The 19,634-nt window shown below is 39.5% G+C and overlaps 1 protein-coding gene across 1 annotated transcript; it reads left to right on the top strand.

Moving 5' to 3' along the window:
* The first annotated feature begins 3,523 nt into the window (after window positions 1-3,523).
* On the top strand, window positions 3,524-19,533 carry STK38 (serine/threonine kinase 38). The gene is made up of 14 exons (XM_081866466.1): window positions 3,524-3,652; window positions 5,816-5,951; window positions 7,998-8,049; window positions 8,411-8,533; window positions 9,337-9,420; window positions 11,221-11,344; window positions 12,178-12,332; window positions 13,213-13,315; window positions 14,055-14,116; window positions 14,814-14,931; window positions 15,174-15,297; window positions 16,494-16,589; window positions 16,738-16,832; window positions 17,615-19,533. The coding sequence occupies exons 2-14, from the start codon at window positions 5,821-5,823 to the stop codon at window positions 17,743-17,745; spliced, it is 1,398 nt and encodes a 465-aa protein (XP_081722592.1). The 5' UTR covers window positions 3,524-3,652; window positions 5,816-5,820; the 3' UTR covers window positions 17,746-19,533.
* The last annotated feature ends 101 nt before the right edge of the window (window positions 19,534-19,634 follow it).

The raw sequence follows: 19,634 nt of genomic DNA, 5'->3' as shown, positions 1-19,634 counted from the left end.
ACCCCTGGTTCTTTGAGCATATTAATATGGTCTCCTTACTGCAGAAAGATTACGTCTTACAGTAAGATTGGAATCTTAGGCAAACAAGAATAAGACCCATTGAACACCATGGGACTTACTTTTGAGTAAACATGCATTGGATCAGGCTGCAGCAATTCTGACCACCTCAAGGTTTTCAAAAGGAATCAAGTCATCCAGAATAATGCCTCAGCCTATCACCCACAGCTATCTGATTAGAACACTTAGTAGAAAAGCCCAAATATACATATTTTCAAATGTAAAAACATTCTGCTGCAACTCTGAAGATGTGGAATTGAAAGCAACCATTGCAAGTAACTGGTTAGCTGCTTGAACAAAATATTTCAGATACTACATACCTCTGGAAGAAGTATGCTGAGAGTTCCCACTTTCCAGAGGGATGAAAAGGTTTTGTCAGAAAAGTTCCAAAGTCTATTGGGCTCAGTCCAGAGGGCATCAGACTCTTAATCTCAGGGTTGTGGGTTCGAGCCCCACATTGGGCAAAATATTCCTGCATTGCAGGGGGTTAGACTAGATGACCCTCATGGTCTCTTTCAACTCTACAATTCAATGATAGATAAGAGGTGCAGATTGCGTACCTTAAACCTAAAACAATGTGATGTGTGAGAACTAAATGTTGATTGTTCTGTTAGGCTCCACACAAGGGTTGGTAACGTAATTGGCATTAAGAGCGGGTTAAATACAGCTCCCCGGGAAGTCTCTAAACAGCTCTGCATCCAGGTTTCTCCCAATCCTAGGAAAGTGGGTAATTATAGGGTCAACTTTCAGAGACAGTGCTGTTAATTTACTCTACCTGAATACAACATAGAAACCATAATACACAGATGGTGAATGTAACAATTTAAAATGGGCTCATACTGATGCACAACATGAAGTTATGTTGTACACCACTGACATTCAGTGTATAATCAATGTTTGGTCATGAGCAGATCGCAGACTGGTTAGATTTTGGTTGTCCAGGCACCAGATACTAAACCACCTTGCAGATTTTGTTTTGGGGGACTCTGCCTGAGCGTCTTATTACTTAATGTGGGACAAGTTTGTTTTTTCTTGCTTGCTTGTTTTTTTCTTTTGCAAATACATTTGCATTTTATATCTCAACTTCCCCCTGGAAAATCTCTGAAGGCTATCATAAGTAGAGGCTGGATCTGGCCTTTGCATACCATTTTTGTCATGAGCAAGGAGACTGGTTTCCTAGTTTCTAATGCCATATTTCAGATCTAAACTAGTTTGGGGAAACATACAAAATTCTGAATGCAGAATTCTAAATACAGTACAATTATTAGCAAATAAGTCCCATTGAATATTCCCAAGCCAACAAGTGCAGGGCTGAGATGTTATACAAAGCCACCTTTGTGCATTCCAAAGGAGTAATAAATGGCAAGAACACATTTTGTCCTTCATATTTAATAATAATATGTTAAACAATATGTACAAATGCTAAAATACATATGTAGTATTGCTATAGCTTTGTTATTCGGGTCACCGAAAATATTCAAGGTCTCAGTTACTTTAAATATAATGCTTAAGCTGTCTTAAAATAATATTTTGATAATGATACAATGTTGATAGATCATATTTTACAGTGATCCATTTTAAACAAACTGTCCATCCTCAGTGTTATGGAACGCATTAAGGTACATGTTTTTTGCATGAAATTTATCAAAATGTTGTACATCATTAATGCTGGAAATCTAAATAAAATAAAGCAAGGTTATATTTTGCTAATAGCTATGCATTTTTGAATAAAATGGAAAAGATATTAAATGCCATTAAAATGAAAAAAACACTGGATAGCTATGTTGGCAACAACAGGGACTTCCACAGCTATGTACAATTTGCTGTCACTGTTCATCTGAGTTATAATATTATCCTGTAAGTGGATTTAAAAGTAGAAATGGAATTTTCATGAGAGGCTATATACCGGTACATATTAGCAGCTTAAAACACAGCAAATTTGTTCTGCCCACTCCCCTTCAAGTCACATTTACATCCAAGAAGGGGCAGGGGTGTCTTCACTCTATGTATGACCGTACCCGTTTGGTTTTCCCATGCCTGCAGCTTCCCGCAACTTCTATTCTTGAAGCTGTCAACTGTGCATGTGCAACGGGCAGTCTCAAATATACACACCTCAGCTTAACCACAAAGCGATGGTTGCTTATTTCAAAATTTCGTCTTTAGGGCATCAACTTTCCAAATTCATGGATATTAACGAGTAGGGACCAGAGGTTCTTCATAGGGTTAGTAGACACAGAGTACGGCTTATGGTACATATCCAGTCTTCTATTAGTTGCATAAATCCATCCATTGTCTAGAGTCCTTCCCTCAAGTGTCTGTCTCAGTAGATCATCAGGACAAAGAGAGAGCTGAAGTAAAATACTGCCCTTTGTTCTTCTGGAAATGGTTTTAAAGAACTTCTTGTTTTTAAAAAATTCAACAGAGGTGGCCAGGCTAGCCTCTTGCAGGAAAAACAAGTCCTTTGGCACTTTACCTACAGATTTATTTTGGCATAGGTGTCAGACAAAGTGGGCTCTAGTCCACAAAGGTGTATGCCAAATAAACCTGGCATATGGCGTTTTTACAGTGCCACAATACAAGCAATAAAAGCAAACGTTTTTGGTGTGATCTGATAAAACTAGTGAGCATCACTATTTCCCTATTTGTGCAGTTCCAATGTCTGGAAAAGCAGGGAAAAGCCAAATGGAAGAACTGTACAATGATCAGGAACAAGGCGGGTTCCTGTCTCTTGAAAAGACAGCGTAAGAACTCGGATCTTTTGAAATTAATACAATCTTTATGTGGATTTGGGTTTGTGGAAAAACACCCTGAGGAACCAACGAACCTTCCTGACTTGCTTTCCACATATGAAGGCGTCGATTCATCCTAACTGGGAGCTCTGTGGGTGGAGTGTCCTAAAAACAGAGATTTTTTTCTTTTGAAAAAACGTGCGTAAGCCCTGGCTCGATGGTGACCGTCCAAAACACCGGCGCAGCGCGATCCTAAGCGCGGAAGCCAACATACTTCCCAGCAAAGCCGCTAAAACCCCGCAACCCTCCCCTTCACCTCCCCTAACTTGGGGAGCAAACGCCCGTCGTGCCGCGTTTACTTCCGCGTAAGCAAGCGGAGGGCGAGGCGGAGGAGGAGGCCGCCGCCTCGCGCCGCCCGGGAAACAGTTGCCGACTTCCTCATACGCCGAAGGAGCGGCGCACAGCAGCCACGAACCTCCCAGCCCGCTCGCCGAGGCGCTAGAGCGGCAGCCGGCGCATGCGCAGCGCCGGAGGCTAGGCAAAAGTGCGGCGGCGCCCCGCCTCCTGGGGCTGCGGGCGGGGAACGGGCCATCAGGCGAGCCTCGCCCCTTGAAGGGGGCGGCGCCACGGCCGGGAGAGAGAGAGAAAGAGCTCTTCTGCGCATGCGGGCCGTGCCAGAGTTTCCAGTCGGCGCTTGTCCGGTCGCGGGCTCCAGCTTTCCTTTGGGGTGGGGGCGGCTGAGCGGGGAGCAAGGGGCGGGGCTCGGCCTCTGGGAACTGCTTCTCCCGGTCTCTCTCCCGTGTTGGTCGGCTGGGAAGGCATTGGACGGCGGGGGCTCCTCGGCGCTGCTCCCAGAAGGGGGTCCGGTAAGCGTCTCTTCCTCCGGTGTTTGCTCTTAACCCCCCCACCCAAAAGTTATTCCTCCCCCCTCAGGCTGAGCTGCCTCCCGGGGCGCCATCCTGTCCCGCCCCCTCTTGCCAGGTAGGTACTTTTGTAGCATCCACAGAGGGGAGGGGAGACGCCTCAAGTTGCCCCGTCCTCCTCCTCCTCCTCCTCTTGAGTCTCCTGCCTCCCCCCTCTAAAAAAAACCCCATTTTCTGCTTCTTGACCACATAGATTCCTGTTAGGGTTTTAGCGTGACGCCTGGCTCTGCCTTTCCTTCCTCTGTTTACACCTGCTCGCCTCTTCCCCCTCGCAAACAACTTCTGTGGAAAATGGACCTCGTGCTCCTTTTTCCTTCATCTTCTCCTTGTCGTTTTTGCTGGCGAGTGAGGCTTTTGCTGACTTGAGGAGAGGGAATTGCTCCCGAGTAAATGTGCCTAGGAGTGAAGCAGCTCCTTTATAGTTAAGTCTCCTGGGATTCTAAGACATTGTATAAGCCCTACATGTAAAAAGCACAATTCTTGCCCCTTCCCGCCTCCAAAGCTCTGGGAACTGTATTTTGTTAAGGGTGCTGGGAATTTGCAGCTTTGGGAGGGGTAAGTTGCAGTTGCCAGGATTCTTTGGGGGGAAATGTGCTTTGGATGCATAGGGGAAGGCTTTGCTTTGAATTCTAGTAGGCCCCACCTGTGCTGTACATTTAAAGCTGTACCATGCCACTTTAAAACATCCGTGGTTTCCCCCCAAAAGCATCCTGGCAATTGTGGTTTGTTAAGCATGGTAAGAGTTGTTAGGATACCCCTATTCCCTGCACAGAGCTACAATTCCCAGAGATCCTGAAAACTGTAGCTCCTTAAGAGAAACGGGTGTCTGCCTAACAACCCTTAATACCCATAACAAACTTTGTGGGACGCCATGGCTGTATCATGTGGCATGATCCTGTAACTGGCATGAGAGGCTAGGTACACTGCAGATGGGCCATAGTGACACTCTGGTCCTTGGGGATGATGATAATTTTTAAAATGGGAAATTTCAACTGGCAAAAAGGAGCTGCAGTTGCCTAGTATGACAAAGAGATAATTTATAGTATGTACAGCTTTTCTTGGAAGGGAGTGCACCGTAAAACGATTGCATTCAAAGAGCCATGCGAGCAAAATACTCTAATTAGTTCAAAGAATTATTTTATATAACCTTTGTTTGGTTAGAAGTTCTGATGAAATTGGGAAGATTTTAAAAGCAGTTACAATTGTTAACTAAAGCAAACGTGTAAGAGCTAATTGGTTCTAGGTCGGTTAGTTACACTGTGAAGAAAATAGGAACAGAAATCTTTGTTTCTGCTGTCATACAAGGAAAAATACTGCTTGGGCTGTAGTCTATGAACACTTGCTTGCAGGTAAGCTCCATTGAAATCACTGGGACTTATCTCCAAGTAAATTTGAACTGAAAATTACTGATTAGAATCTTAGTTGGAAGGATTAAAAACCATCTAGTCCACTTTACTTAGGTATATTATCTGCTACTCTAGTTTTCTACAATAACTAGGTGGCCATCCATCTTGTGCTTAGAAACCTCCAACAGTTCTTTACCTTGTGTGGCAGCCTGTTCCACTGTCTAGCAGTTCATATGGTCAGGACATTCTTTCTTTCCAAAGTGTAATCAATATTCCCTTTCCGTAGGCTCTAGAGCAACAGAAACAAATTTGCTCACTCTTTGTTGACAGCCCTGCAGATATTGACTCTTACTCAATAAAAGCAAGTTCCAAGGAAATAAATGGAGCTTGTGCTATGTTTGTAAATACTTTTTCTTGGAAATACGTAATATTATTGGTTTAAAACATGTTGGTAGAATTTTAATTGACTGGAGATGAAAGTAATAAAAGACATTTGTAATGCAACCTGCAAATGTCATTCAGAGACTTAATAGTTATCACATTTCTTTCCTCCTTGTTCATAACTTATGTAGAAAAACAGGAAGTTTTGCAACATTGTGGCCTTTTACACTTGTAGCTTCCAGTTTGGACATATTGCGTTTTGCAAAGCTTTTGTTTATTTTTAAATTGGCTGCTTTATTTAAATTTAAGCCATCATGTAGTGTAGATTTCTTGCTTCAAGGTTTAGGATCACAGATATTTTTTAATTTCTCTCTTCCAGGAACCATGGCGATGACTGGCCCAGCACCTTGTTCATCTATGAGCAACCACACCAAGGAGCGAGTTACAATGACAAAGGTGACATTGGAAAACTTCTACAGTAATCTGATTGCGCAGCATGAGGAACGAGAAATGAGGTAAATATCCCAGCTTCATGAAAATGGAAGTAATGCTATTTTCCTTATATCAAGATTTAAGAAACAATGGATGCCACAAATACGCTGATCATCTTATCCTGCTAAAAGTTTTTATAACACTTTTAAGTCCTCAAAAAGCCGTTAAAATATTTTAGTATGATGATATTTTTCAGTGCCCATGCTATCCTCTTGTTGTGCATTTCAAGAAAGGCATATGTTGCAGATGCTTGATGAAAACTAGTAGCAGCATTTTCCTGGAATGAAAGTTGTTTTTGTCTCTCTAGTGTTATGTTTTATTTTTATTTCAGTGTGTCCAGTATAAACAGTTTTTATTGCGAAATGCACTTGGCTCTACTGTGTACTATAATCAAAAGCAGCCTCTCTAAACACAGTTTACTCCTTCCTGGATTTCATTCCCTTCTAAGTATTGTATTTTATATTTATCTGTAAAATATATTAACTACTTCCTGCTACAAGTAGTGGTCAAATGTGCTCCGTAAAAAAATGTTTAATGCATAAAACCATTGTTCCAGTTTAGCTTTCCCTTCTTTGAAATATTTAACAAACACCCCTCTCTTCATTCTGTTGAATGCCAATTGGAACATAGGTCCTTGAAGGCGAAGCCACTGCTGAAAAACACACCTCTCTGGTTTCCCTTCGCTTGGTGGGGAAACTCCACCAACGTCTCTCTAGATGTTGTAGTTGAAAACTTATTAGGCTTATCAATGAGAAGATCAGTTATAGAAATAGCTTGTCACTGCTGCCAGTCTTTTACTATGACATACAGCCATGTGAAATCTTTGTTAGGTTATGCTGCCAGTTCACATGGAATAACATTCCTGCATTGCAGTGGGTTGTTATAGATGACCTTTGGGATCCCTTCCAACTCTACAATTCTATGGTTCTAACTGTGAGGTACATTTGATTGTGTGTGCTTGACTGGTACCCTAGAACAGTGGTTCCTTTTCCCCCAACCCAGATGATATTGGGGGACCACTTCAGGTTTGCTGATGATCTTGAGGGGGGGTGCTTCATGTTTCACTCCTGTGTGTTGTATAATTGGTAATGTGCTGTGGTAGATGCTGTATTTTTATTGTTTTTTATTTCTTATATTGTATTTTTTGTATTACAATTTGCATTTTATGGAGTTCAAATTATAATACAGTAAAATATAATAAAAGAAGCAGCAATACAATACAGTTTAAAATCAACATAATAATTTAATGTGGACATTCTGAAGACCACCTGAATGAAGCTCAAAGGAACCCTTGCCTCAGAATTCTATCGTAAGGTGTTTCAGTTTTTTTGAAATACATTGCCTTTGAGCAATTTTCTTGAAAGGCCTTACTAAAATTCATCAGTTCTACTCCCTTCTATATCCTCCCTAAATTTATCCAGCTTTTTGTTTGCATATACAGAATAACTAAAGGTTTATTAAGCTGACAGATTGGTTAGAATTGAAGAGATTGATCATTTTCATAGAAATGGAAGTAGCTTATAGTCTAAGAAGCTCTCTATAGTGTTTCAAAGGTCATTTTGAAATGAAGTCCTTTCCACTTTTTACATTCTACTGTTCCACCCAGTGACAAATGCAGTTGTGCTGTGCATTATGGATTGGGTATTAGATTGGCTGCGTGATGTGGCCTCTGTTTTTGCCAGCTATCTCCTGTGAGCCCTTTCCCACCACAGACACACCTTGACCTGGCAGTAAGATATTTGATGGTTGATCTAAATCAGGTCTTGATACCTTCCAGAAGTTGCTCATCCTGCAATCAGTTTGTTTGTACGTCCTTTTTATTATAAATGATTAAACTCTGCTCTTGTTTCGTGCCCCTTTTCTTTACAAAAGACTTAATTTGTATGATGCAAATGCACGATAAGAGCAAATTTCCTGTTCATTTTGCAGAAGTTCAAGCAGAAGCAGGGTGATTATCTTGATTGCTGTGTGCATTGAGAAATGAAGCCTTGGAATTCAGTGTTCCAATTCCTGGCAGCTCTATTCTATGCTGAAGTTATATGCATGAACTTTATTCATTTTTTTTCCAGACAGAAGAAGCTAGAAAAAGTTATGGAAGAAGAAGGCTTAAAAGATGAAGAGGTATTGCATATGCTGAAACATGCTTTCTTGGTGCTTGTTTCTCATCACCCCTGTATCATCATCATCATCATCATCATCACCAGTAATTTAAAGTTATTATCTGTCCTTCACCGTAAGGTCATAGGATGGATTACAAAAATTTAAAATACAACATTAAAAATCGTTTTAAAACATACAGTTATGGAATGCAGCCACAAAAAGAAGGACGGGTCCTAAGAATATACATTTTAGGTATCAAAGACCAGAGTAAAGATAACAAGCCTTTCCTGTGAATGATTCTGGTCTAGCTGTTGATTTTTTTATTTTTTATTAATAGAAAATGACACTAATACCCCCCCCCCCATTTTTGAACAACTTCTAGAAAAGAATGAGGAGATCAGCACATGCCCGAAAGGAAACAGAGTTTCTGCGCCTAAAAAGAACAAGACTTGGATTGGAAGACTTTGAATCTTTAAAAGTAATAGGCCGAGGAGCATTTGGAGAGGTAAGAGTTCAAAATGAAAAAGACTTCTAAAAAATATAGACAGCCAACTTCTGACCCTCCAACACCATCAAACAGCTGTGGGTTCCTCTTATCACCCTGTTATTAAATGCAAATACACAGAGTTTGCTTTCAGCGCAAGTATCCCATCAATAAAAGTAGTTTCTACACTCCTGAAAAAGATGTTAGTAATTTGAAAATCCTCTTAAGGTAATGGACAATTGGACATAGTTGATTTGTTAACATTGAACACAGTTGGCCAAATGAAGTGTAGTTTTATGCTGAGCTCCCTAACAGTTATCTGGTAACACCTGTTTACTACATGTAGTTATTTACAGAATTCAGGTAATGCTCTAAGCAGCAGTTGTTGTTTTCCAAACTTAACTCTCTTAATATACTGTGTCTACACCTTTTCTAAGTTGCCCTGTTCCATTGTAGTGCTATAGTAATAATATTCTGCTTTATTTATACCCATTATCCAAATATTTTGGGTGTACCCTAGGCCTCTCTCAGTTATATGTATTCACCATATCTCTTACTGTAATTTATTATGAAGGGTAGCATTGTCATGAATGTCAGCCAGGAAGGAAAAATAATAATTGACTCAATGCCAGATAGTGTTATGCTCCATAGCAGCTGAAAACCAGATATACTACACTGGTAGGTACAGAAGGCTCTATATATTGTTCAGTCATCCCCAAAACAGAGCACTTTCCTCCCCTAATTCTCCTTTCCGTAACTGTTTGTCTTAAAAAAAATGGCTGAAATGGGTTTTAATATGTGCATTGTTTTTGCACAACTTCTAGGTGCGGCTTGTTCAGAAGAAAGATACAGGGCATGTGTATGCAATGAAAATACTACGGAAAGCAGATATGCTGGAAAAAGAGCAGGTAAATACTGATTCCTAATGAGAGTATGCAGATGTCAAAAGTAAGAATGTGCAAGCAATGTGGAGTTCTTCTTTTCTGCTAGAATCATTACACTCATGATGGGATATCTTAAATTATCATTTTGTGGGGAACTTTGGAATGCATGGAAGGCAGAAGAGAGCCTTCTAGGAAAAAGAAACTCTGTAATCACCAAATGGAATGTGGTAACTTCCATTTTAAGTTTTTCCAGCTTGTGGATGAGATGTTTTTGAACCTACATCTCCAACTCACCATCTTTATCTAAATTTAATTCAACATTTAGTATTTATTATGCAAAAACTGCAGTTGTATGCACAGTTATTAAAGAGTAAGTCTTAATGGGACTTGTTCATAGAAAGCTTTCATGGGATCATGCTGTAAGTCTTGCCTTAAAAGTTTTGAGCATCAAAAGTTGAATACATGTGTGCTGATCAATTTTCATGCATGTTCAGGTATGAATATGATGCTATAGAAGGAAAATGAAATTAAGAAACCGTTTGCTTGTGCTGGTGGATATAGTGTTTTCACACTAGCAATATTTAATTATTTTAGGATTTATAATCATTTTCTCCTTCTAAAATGGAGATACGAAGACAGTTTATGAAATATAAAAACCAATGGCTCATTTCAAAAGGCATTGGTAAGTCAATCCATGGCTAAGCATGAACAAGAAAGTAGGTGGGAACTTGGATGAAAAATTGTAGCCGCTCTGCTCTTCCCTTGTCCTGCTGCTGCCACACTACCCAGAGCCAATTCATAATTTGAATTAGCATTGCTCAGGGTTTGTCTCACTCCACAAACCACGAGTGGTAAGCCAAGAACAAACATGGCCTGCAGCTCATTTGTCTGGAAACTGTGGGCCTGGGTTTGGACATAGCCCTAAGCCACACTATGGCTTAGCTCTGAATAGCACAGCAGCAGGACCAGGAGAGGAGCAAAGGGGTCATGATCTTTACTCTAAATACTCACACACTCCCTCATTCACACTTAGCCATAATTTGACATACTGTAACTTACAAACCAGGCCAATGCCAGTATCAGTAAAATAGCAGCAACAAACGCCAAAAAACACATAAGCTTAAAAACAAGGGCTTGCTAGAAAGGTTTTCAAACAACAGGAAACCAGCAGAACAGGATATAAACCTAATATTTCTGGGCAGGGAGTTAATATACCGGGTGCCATGACACAAAAAGGAGTCTTGTATAGTGGGTGGTAACACACTTCTTAAGGCAACAGAATGCATAAAAGGGCTTTCTAGATATTGGAGGGCAGAGAGACTCAATGGGAAGAAAAAGGGCTTTTAGACAACTTGTCCTAAGTTATTGTGGGCTTTAACCTAGAATTACATTCAGAAACAGACCAACCACCAGTGCAGCTGAGAATAGCAAAGGGGTAACATGTTTCTGAAATGTAGTGATGGTCAAATCTTTAGCAGCAGCATCCTGCATTAACTGAAAGTTCTGAATATTTTCCAAGGGCAGCCCCAACTTAACTAAGTGGCTGCTGCTGGTAAGGGGAGGGAATTGCTCATTTTAAAATTTTATTTCCTGTTCACAGTTGGGGTGGGTATACAGCCCATTGCCTGTACCTTGACTCACTTGACTGGGCAGCACCTGTGCTTCTGGCATGCACCATTCTGCAATTTGAAATGGCAACTTATTTTTAATATTAGTTACGTTTGGGGACCTCTTGGGTTATGAACAACATTTGCAAATATTGTGTAAATAGTTCTTTAATTACAACTTGCTTCTTTTTTTAAAAAATGATGTATTTATCTCCAGGTTGGCCACATTCGAGCAGAACGTGACATTCTAGTGGAGGCAGACAGTTTGTGGGTTGTAAAAATGTTCTATAGTTTCCAGGATAAGCTGAACCTCTACTTAATTATGGAGTTTCTGCCTGGAGGTAATTATTTTGAACTTCTGTGTCATCTAATATTGCTTGATATTATTGTGAATGCTGACTACATGACAAGTTATATGCCCCATTTTGAAATGCACTAGTCACTGATTAGCATGTATTGAACAATTCACAATCTAGAGTGATGTACCCATAGACTATAGTCAAGCTATAGGAAAGGCAGTTTTGAGCATATGAAAGGCACTGATAGTGAAGGGGTCCTACTCCAGGTTGACTTTTGCTCTTTTTTGTTTATTGGTCAGGGTGTTCATGTGAGTTTTTGAGGGAGAAAATTACTGTTTTGACCAAATGACCTATCCACTTTACTGCTCAATAACTTTTCAGAGCTATATCCAGACTTTCATTTTTACTTGTTACTGACAGAAATAAGTTGAGGTTGGCTCATGCAGGAATTTGATAAAATTGTATTTATTTATGCTGAAATTAGAAACATGAACTTGTAAGAAGGAAACTTGGTGAAATTGAGGGCATATTCAAAAGGCCATTCTGCTATTTTAGGCTGCTATATTTATGATGGAATGGGCATCTACTTTTGGCCATTTCAGAATCCTTTACCAGCAGTTGCAAGGAGTAAAGCATGCAGATTTTCCAGGACATAATGTAATTCTGTCTATGATGCTATCTTCTTGCCTGTGTAGGAAAGAAAATAGACTAAGTAGCTATTTAAGAAGTAAATGAAATAGCTCTGAGGAAAAAGAGACTTGGAACAGAAGATGGTGTATCTTGGAATTTAGGCCAAGCTAAAAGAACAACTAGATATGGCATTACAAAGAAACTGAATACAACTTATCTCCACTTCCTGTTCTCTGTACATACAGGTGATATGATGACATTATTGATGAAAAAAGATACCCTAACAGAAGAAGAAACTCAGTTTTATATAGCAGAGACTGTGCTGGCTATAGATTCAATACATCAGCTGGGTTTTATTCATCGTGATATCAAGCCAGATAATCTCCTGTTAGACAGTAAGGTACGAGTATTATTTACTGTAAGCTGTTTCAGGGACTATTAAAAATATTTATTATTATTAATTTATTAATCCCCTTTTTCAGACATCACAAGGCGATTTCCAATCATACAATTAAAAATGGGGTTGAACTAGATGATCCTTTGGTTCTCTTCCAACTCTGCAATTTTATGATTCTGTAATAAACATAGGTTTGAAAACAATATAAATAAACACACAAGGCAGAGATCTAATATTATTTTATTACTGCTGTGTTAATTTACTTTGGAAACCCCAGGGATGGAAATGGGAGACTAGTGCTAAATAGCTTAGATGCATAAAAAGGACCTGCTCAGAGACCTTGTTACCACAGTAATGTGTGGTATGTCATGCATGAGCCAGAAGAAGGTACCTACATCAAATCCAAAACCCAGGAGGCCTCAATAGCATGTGTTTCCCATACCACCACCCAGACTAGAGAAAGAAATTATGGAGTTCTAGTTAGGATTCCTGGCATTCATGCTTTGGGTGCTGAAGAAGAGTCATGACATGTAATTTTGGTTGTCAGTTTTTGTTGTTGTTCTCCTGCTTCCTGTACATGTTCTCAAAATTTCTTAAGTGAATGGTTCCATTCATGCACAGTATGCATCACCAAGGTCTCTTGGCCACAATTACCCAAGACTCTGAATGAGTTGGTCAGACAGAGTCATTTTATCGTTCTAGAAACCTGGTCTTAAGATCAAGGCCAGTTCAGGCTTTTAAGACCATGGTCAAACATTCAGTACCTGAACTCCTTAGAGGTTTTGATACAATAAAATGTTATATAAAATTTGTTAAATAAAGAAAATTTAAAAATGAGGATGACTTGTATCTCCTTACTTTATGCTTGTTTCTTGACATGTAGGGCCATGTGAAACTATCCGACTTTGGTCTCTGCACTGGACTTAAGAAAGCACACAGAACAGAGTTCTATAGAAATTTGAGCCACAATCTTCCTAGTGACTTCAGTAAGTTGTGTTGTATCTAAAACTTAATTTGAGCTTGTTGCTTGGCAGAAATATTGATAGGCTTGCAGTCTTAAAGACAGGAATCAAAATGATAAATGGGACGAGGAGGGGAGAAGAAAACAAGCAAGCTTGATAATCAGTTCTTAAAATTACACAGAGTTCTTATAATGACCAGCTTGAATATAAACAGTTGAGGGGGAGCCAAATGACACTGGCAATCTCAACGGACTTGATGAAGTGACTCTGTAGGCTCATCCCTCCCTCTGCTGCAGCTTGATGGAATGACTGCTGCTAAATGATATCTGAGGGAGGCCTCAAAATACTGCTTTTGCAAAATTGCAAAGCAAGATAGATACCTACGGAAGATTTTAAGTGTAGCCACCAAAGAATAAATTGTCTGTAACTAGAAGGAATAATACACACCCACTTTAATAAATATGGAGCCATTTTTGGAAATGTATGCAAATGAATGCTGAACTTGCATCTTGCTGTCAGTCACATATAACTTTTATTTATTTTTACTGGGCTATTCTAGTTCTCTTTCACATACTCACCCGCTCATGCACACATGCACATTTCTGGGTTGTATTGGGTGGGGAGAGGGAGCATACTGGGATTCAGGGGAATATGTTAAAAGTAGGGAACTATTGTACAAAAATGTAAACCTCATTAACACTTCAATGAAACAAGAGCCATTAAACGCAAAGGTAATAATATACTACCTGTCTTCTATCTTTAGCTTTTCAGAATATGAACTCCAAAAGGAAAGCAGAAACTTGGAAAAGAAACAGGCGGCAGCTGGTAGGTATTGCTCTGTCTAGAGATTCTTCCCTCTGTGTAGAGATCATGTCATAGTTTGTGTTTAAGACCTTGAAGATCCTGCAGAGAAATCAGTATGTAATGCATACTTGTTTTGTCTCTGCCACTTGTTCTCATCTAGGGAAATAGAACCATAGAGTTGGAAGGGATCTCAAATGTAATTGAAGGCAAAAAGAACAATTGAGAGCTCACTTTAAGCTCCTTTGAAGGCCCACCCTTACTCGCCTCACAGCTGACATTTTATATAATTTTGACTTTCCCAAAACAGCCTGGCAGGCCAAATGGGGAAACCTGGGTGGGGGGAGAAACACATTTGGCCTGCAGGCTAGAGCATAGCTGTCAACTTTTTCCTTTTCTTGCGAGGAATCCTATTCGGAATAAGGAACTTTCCCTTTAAAAAAGGGAAACGTTGACAGCTATGGGCTAGAGGTTCCCCATCCTTGGTTTAGATTGCTCAAATAATAATTTTATGGCATCAAAAGAGGCATATTAGGACTTTTTTTATGGCCAGAGTATCACATTGCCCTCCAGCAGCCTGAAGTTGAGACACAAACAAAGTTGTTTGCAGACTTGTTCATTGACTGCAGAAGTCGTTGTTCCACATATTTTTTCTGGGTATTCCCTGTGCTCATTGATAAGATACAACAGAAAATGTGTAACAGATGATGTTTCATTACAGGCCTTCTCTACAGTGGGAACTCCAGATTATATTGCTCCAGAGGTCTTTATGCAGACAGGCTACAATAAGCTTTGCGACTGGTGGTCACTTGGGGTCATCATGTATGAGATGCTAATTGGTAAGAAACAACCATTCATGTATCTAAGAATAAAAAAAATGATATTGTGGATCATTGCCCCTCACCTAGTTTCTAAATAGTATGTTATATATAATACTTCTTTTCTTCTGCTTGGCTACTTTTAGCTGGATTTTTATATGCAATTGTGGTGCTTGACGTTAAAATAAATTTAAGAAGGTAGAAGATGATAGCTGCAGATGGACTTCATTAATCACTAATCATAACTTTCATAACTTTCTCAGGTTACCCTCCTTTCTGTTCAGAGACTCCCCAAGAAACTTACAAGAAGGTGATGAATTGGAAAGAGACCCTAATATTCCCTCCAGAAGTTCCCATCTCAGAGAGAGCCAAGGATCTTATTCTAAGGTACCAGATCATTATCTGCTGTCATCAGATACAAGATTTCTCAACATTCAGTCTGCAAGTTTGGGCTAGCACTTTGTGATCTTACAAAAATAAGAGTTAGGCTTCCATATTTTAAAAATTGTGTAGGTAGCACACTATCATTCAGGAGTATTAGTTTTGCTTAGGCTCTCTCCTTATTTCATCCCTGCTCTCTCCTTATTTCATATTGCTTCTTACTTTATTCCTTTTCGTAAGCACTTGCAACAGTTGCCTGCCCCAGAGAGCACATAACTTGGGCAAATGCTTTAGCCTAGGTACCTACAAGGAACCCCTCAGAATCCACAGCACCATTGCTACTTCATGGTGGGTTTTCAGGAATGTGGGAACCTCTCCTGTGCTGCCTCCAGCTTGCTTGGCCAGCTGCATAAAGTGAGAAATTTATTCCCTTAATGTATTGTGTATGTTGCAGAAGAGGATGGTCATTCTCCCTTATGTTGAACCTCCAGCAAAAATCAGGGTAGAGCGAGAGAGACTTGTGCAGATTCTAAACTTCCTTGAATCCGAGTTTTAGAGGCAACCTTTCCCTAGCTCCTAATGTTCTGTGCACTGGAAAATATTAAGTGAGTGTCTGAACTCTTGTGTTGCACAGAAATTCAAAAGAGAGTATTCTGCTTGATATGCCTGGAAGCAGAAGCACGTTAAACAGAACAGAAAAAAAGGAACAAAGCATTGACATTCTTGCAATTTATTACATTGCCAGATAATGAAACATTGGGGAAACATGTATCATAACAAGTGGTATTAAGCAGTCCATATCTCACTGGAAGAGACACAGAATTGATTAATATGGCATAAAAATGTTCTGGAGCCTCACAACTTCTCAGTAATGCACAGAGGGCTTAGGAAGGGGAACGTGGTACCTTATGACCAGATGCCTGGAGGATAATCAGAGTAATGCAGCTATTGCACTGCTCCCAGTGTTTTGGAGGACGGGGAAATAATGTGAAATGGCTTTAAAAACAATGCTCATTAACCCCACACAGATACTAAGGTTTTTTTCTTCCAGTATATAGAGACCTGCTCTAGAGGCTTCCATTGGAAAAAAATTGCATTTACTTTGAATTGTATTTGTTTTACTGTCAGTTGTTCCCTTTCCCACTTAGTAGTTTGTTTCCCCACTTTTTGAATATTCTATGCTGCCTTTTTTGTCTGTGCAGATTTTGCTGTGAATGGGAGCACCGAATTGGTGCCCCAGGTGTTGAAGAAATCAAAACAAACCCCTTTTTTGAAGCTGTTGACTGGGAGCATATCAGGTACAAAGTTTTATTTCTTCTAGGACACTGTTCTTTAAGTTTTTCTAATTCAAGGCAAAGTTTGAACTTCAGAAGCACCTCTGACATAGATTTTGATTTTTGGTAATTACTTGCATTATAAACTCTAATTGAGAACAATTCTTAATAGGGAGAGACCAGCGGCAATATCCATAGAAATCAAAAGTATTGACGATACTTCAAACTTCGATGAATTTCCGGAATCTGATATCCTTAAACCAGCAGGTAGATATTTCCACTTCGGATTTTATTTCTTTTTTATGTAGAGTTTTAGCTTTAATCTCTCTCTCAAAAGTAGGTATATAAAATAGTTCATAGTCTACTACAGGCTCAGTTTTGCAAATCCTCATGCTCTCACTTCCATTATGTTTGAGCTTGACCTGCTGAAAGGGTTTTGTCTAATGTTAGAAGCACAGTCCAAAATCCAATATAGCCAGGTAAGCCATCACAGTTAACTGCATGTACTCATGGTTAACTCTGTGTTACATTGTGGCCAAAAATGTCTAGTGACCTAATTTAATTTTGGGCTTTTTTTCTGCTTCTGGTATTGTTAAATAATTTTTTCCCTCTTTATTGATAATTTTGAAGCATTCTCTGGTAATACAAATCTGGAAAAACTTACAAAAGTGACATGAAAGTGTCACAGGTTTGGTTTAACCCAGAGCAAAATATTTTAATGAATAAAATTGTCTTTGAGAGGAAGCTTCTCAACTAACTTTCCTAACTTTCTTTGCCACTTTAGCATATGCTAGACATGTTCAGGGCTTTCAGTAGCATGGAGAATGATGGCTTGGCTGCAGATTGCAGAATAGATTTGTAGGGGCTACTTTGAGGTGTCTGTAATACATTTGGCTGTCTGTAATTCTAACTGAAACTTTTTGCACTTTTAAAATAAACTGAAGGAGTCCAGGGTTTTCCTAAAATCTTCTTAATGCAAAGTTGTGTTCTCTTAAACTCCTTAGTTATTATTAATAACTTAATACCTTTATATTCTTTTTTAAAATCAGTGACCACAAGCAACCATCCAGAGACAGACTACAAGAACAAAGACTGGGTCTTTATAAATTATACCTACAAGCGATTTGAAGGCCTGACAGCTCGAGGAGCAATACCTTCATACATGAAAGCAGGAAAGTAGTGACTCACAACAAAACTATTCCTGAACCTTCATTCTTTCCTGTCAGCACAAGTTTTTTCTCCTATGCTTTATAAACATTATCTGAGGCCTGTGAACTCTTGAGAAGAGTGCAAAATAACATCATTATGCACAGTGTTTACATTTAAATGGATTTATGCATTGAAAACTTCCACAAATGGCACTTATGAGCCTGCCTTTGCAGATTTTATTGCAGAAATAGGTTATTCTGGCTTTAGTTAAAATTCCTAAGACTGTTACTTCAAGAAGGAGAGTGCAAGCTTTTATTTACATTGTAGAGTATAACATAATTGTGGTTTGGGTTTTTTTGTATCTTCTGTTTTGCAAGTGCTGTGCAAAGGTACAGCACAATTCTAAGGGCTAAGGTATTGTACAGGAAACAGAGCAATAACTAGTATGAGGTAGACCAAATTCTCAGAAGCTTATCCTATAGGAGGGCAAAACCTGTATTGCCTTAATTGTCACTAGTGTGTTGTATACTTAGTTCAAAAGCCTTTTGGATAGCATTTCTTTCAACCCAACAATGGCCTCAAAAGCTGCTGCACTTTACTGTTGGTACTAAAATAGTAATCCTAAAGTATTGAGCTTTTTCCCCCTTCTAAACTTCAGATTTGGGGAATGTTACGCTTTTTTACAAGCATTGTCAAGAGAGCTAAAGATGATTCCTTGTGAGATTTATGTAACTGCATTCTACTTGGTAGTAAGAAAGAAATCACTGTTAATAGCATTATTAGGATACCATAGTTAATACTGTGAAAGGAGCCCTGCTTTTTCAGATTCTTTCCCTACTTCTCACTCTCAAGACTTTGATTAATGAAAGCTTAGGAAGTTGCTGCAAGCAGAGAATTGTAAAATGTAAGTGTTTAGCTAGTGGCGTAATATACTTTGGAGCTTTATCTTTCTGAAGCTTGGACGCAGAGAGCCCTGAAGTGCCTTTTGGGATAACCTAGGAGTGCTCCACAGGAAGTAATGGGATCATAGTGACTGGTTGTTCAAAGGATCTACATGGTGCAGTTCTACTTCTTGGGCTGTTGCCATTAGGTGGCACTGACCCTCTGAGTGTTCTTCAAATTCTTAAGGTGGACCCCTGCCCTCTCAGGCTCTGCATGATACATGAGACTGCCATCATTTGGTGTATCTCATGTAGTTCACCATATTGTTCAGATAACAATCTTTGAAATCAATTGTTCAAGATAATGTTAAGCTCCAGACTGAGGATGGGGGCAGGTAACAGTACAGGAGGAGACCTAGTGCATCTGGAGCCAAAATGAAGATAGGAAAGCCAGAGGAGGACACCTAAACATGATGGCTTGGGATGGTCCTTGTACATCAGGCTACGTTACCAGGCGATTTAGTAAAAACATTAAGCTTACCTTTAGTAAGGTGCTCTGATGCCCAAATAGGCTGAAAGAAGTTGAAGTCCTTTATTCTTGTACAAAGGTAGAGATCAGGATTCAGTTCTAATTTAGGAGACAGTCGTCAAATATTATTGTTGTCTCTGCCTTTAGAAGATCTGATGAAGTCTGCAATATTTCAATAACAAGTGTCTTAGTCATTTTCACTGAATGTGCATAATTATGCAGTAGTTCACTTGTCCTCTGATGGTTCATCTGTCCTTATCAGATCGGAGTTTTAGCAAATTAATTGGAGGGATTAATGTGCTAAAACATTAAAAACTGTTTTAATAGTGGTTGTTCTCCAATCTGCACTGTTACACATGCCCTTCACCGGTAGGCAGTCTTATGTACTGGTTTGGAACCCCCCCTCCCCCCCAATCATCATACCATGAGTGTTTCCTATTTTTCCTAGTACTTCTATAAATCCAGATAGATCCTGGTCCTTAACTAGTTTTCTAGATGTGGCAATGCACA

Source organism: Podarcis erhardii (assembly GCF_964252035.2).
Source record: "Podarcis erhardii genome assembly, chromosome: 6".
NCBI classification, from domain to species: domain Eukaryota; kingdom Metazoa; phylum Chordata; class Lepidosauria; order Squamata; family Lacertidae; genus Podarcis; species Podarcis erhardii.
Note: the sequence above shows the minus strand (reverse complement) of the source record. Positions and strands in the feature narration are given on the sequence as shown.

Coding starts and splice junctions, on each gene's coding strand:
- STK38 (XM_081866466.1), top strand. CDS start 5,821: ATGGCGATGACTGGCCCAGCACCTTGTTCATCTATGAGCAACCACACC. Junction 11,345..12,177: donor TATGGAGTTTCTGCCTGGAG/GTAATTATTTTG, acceptor CTGTACATACAG/GTGATATGATGACATTATTG. Junction 12,333..13,212: donor ATCTCCTGTTAGACAGTAAG/GTACGAGTATTA, acceptor CTTGACATGTAG/GGCCATGTGAAACTATCCGA.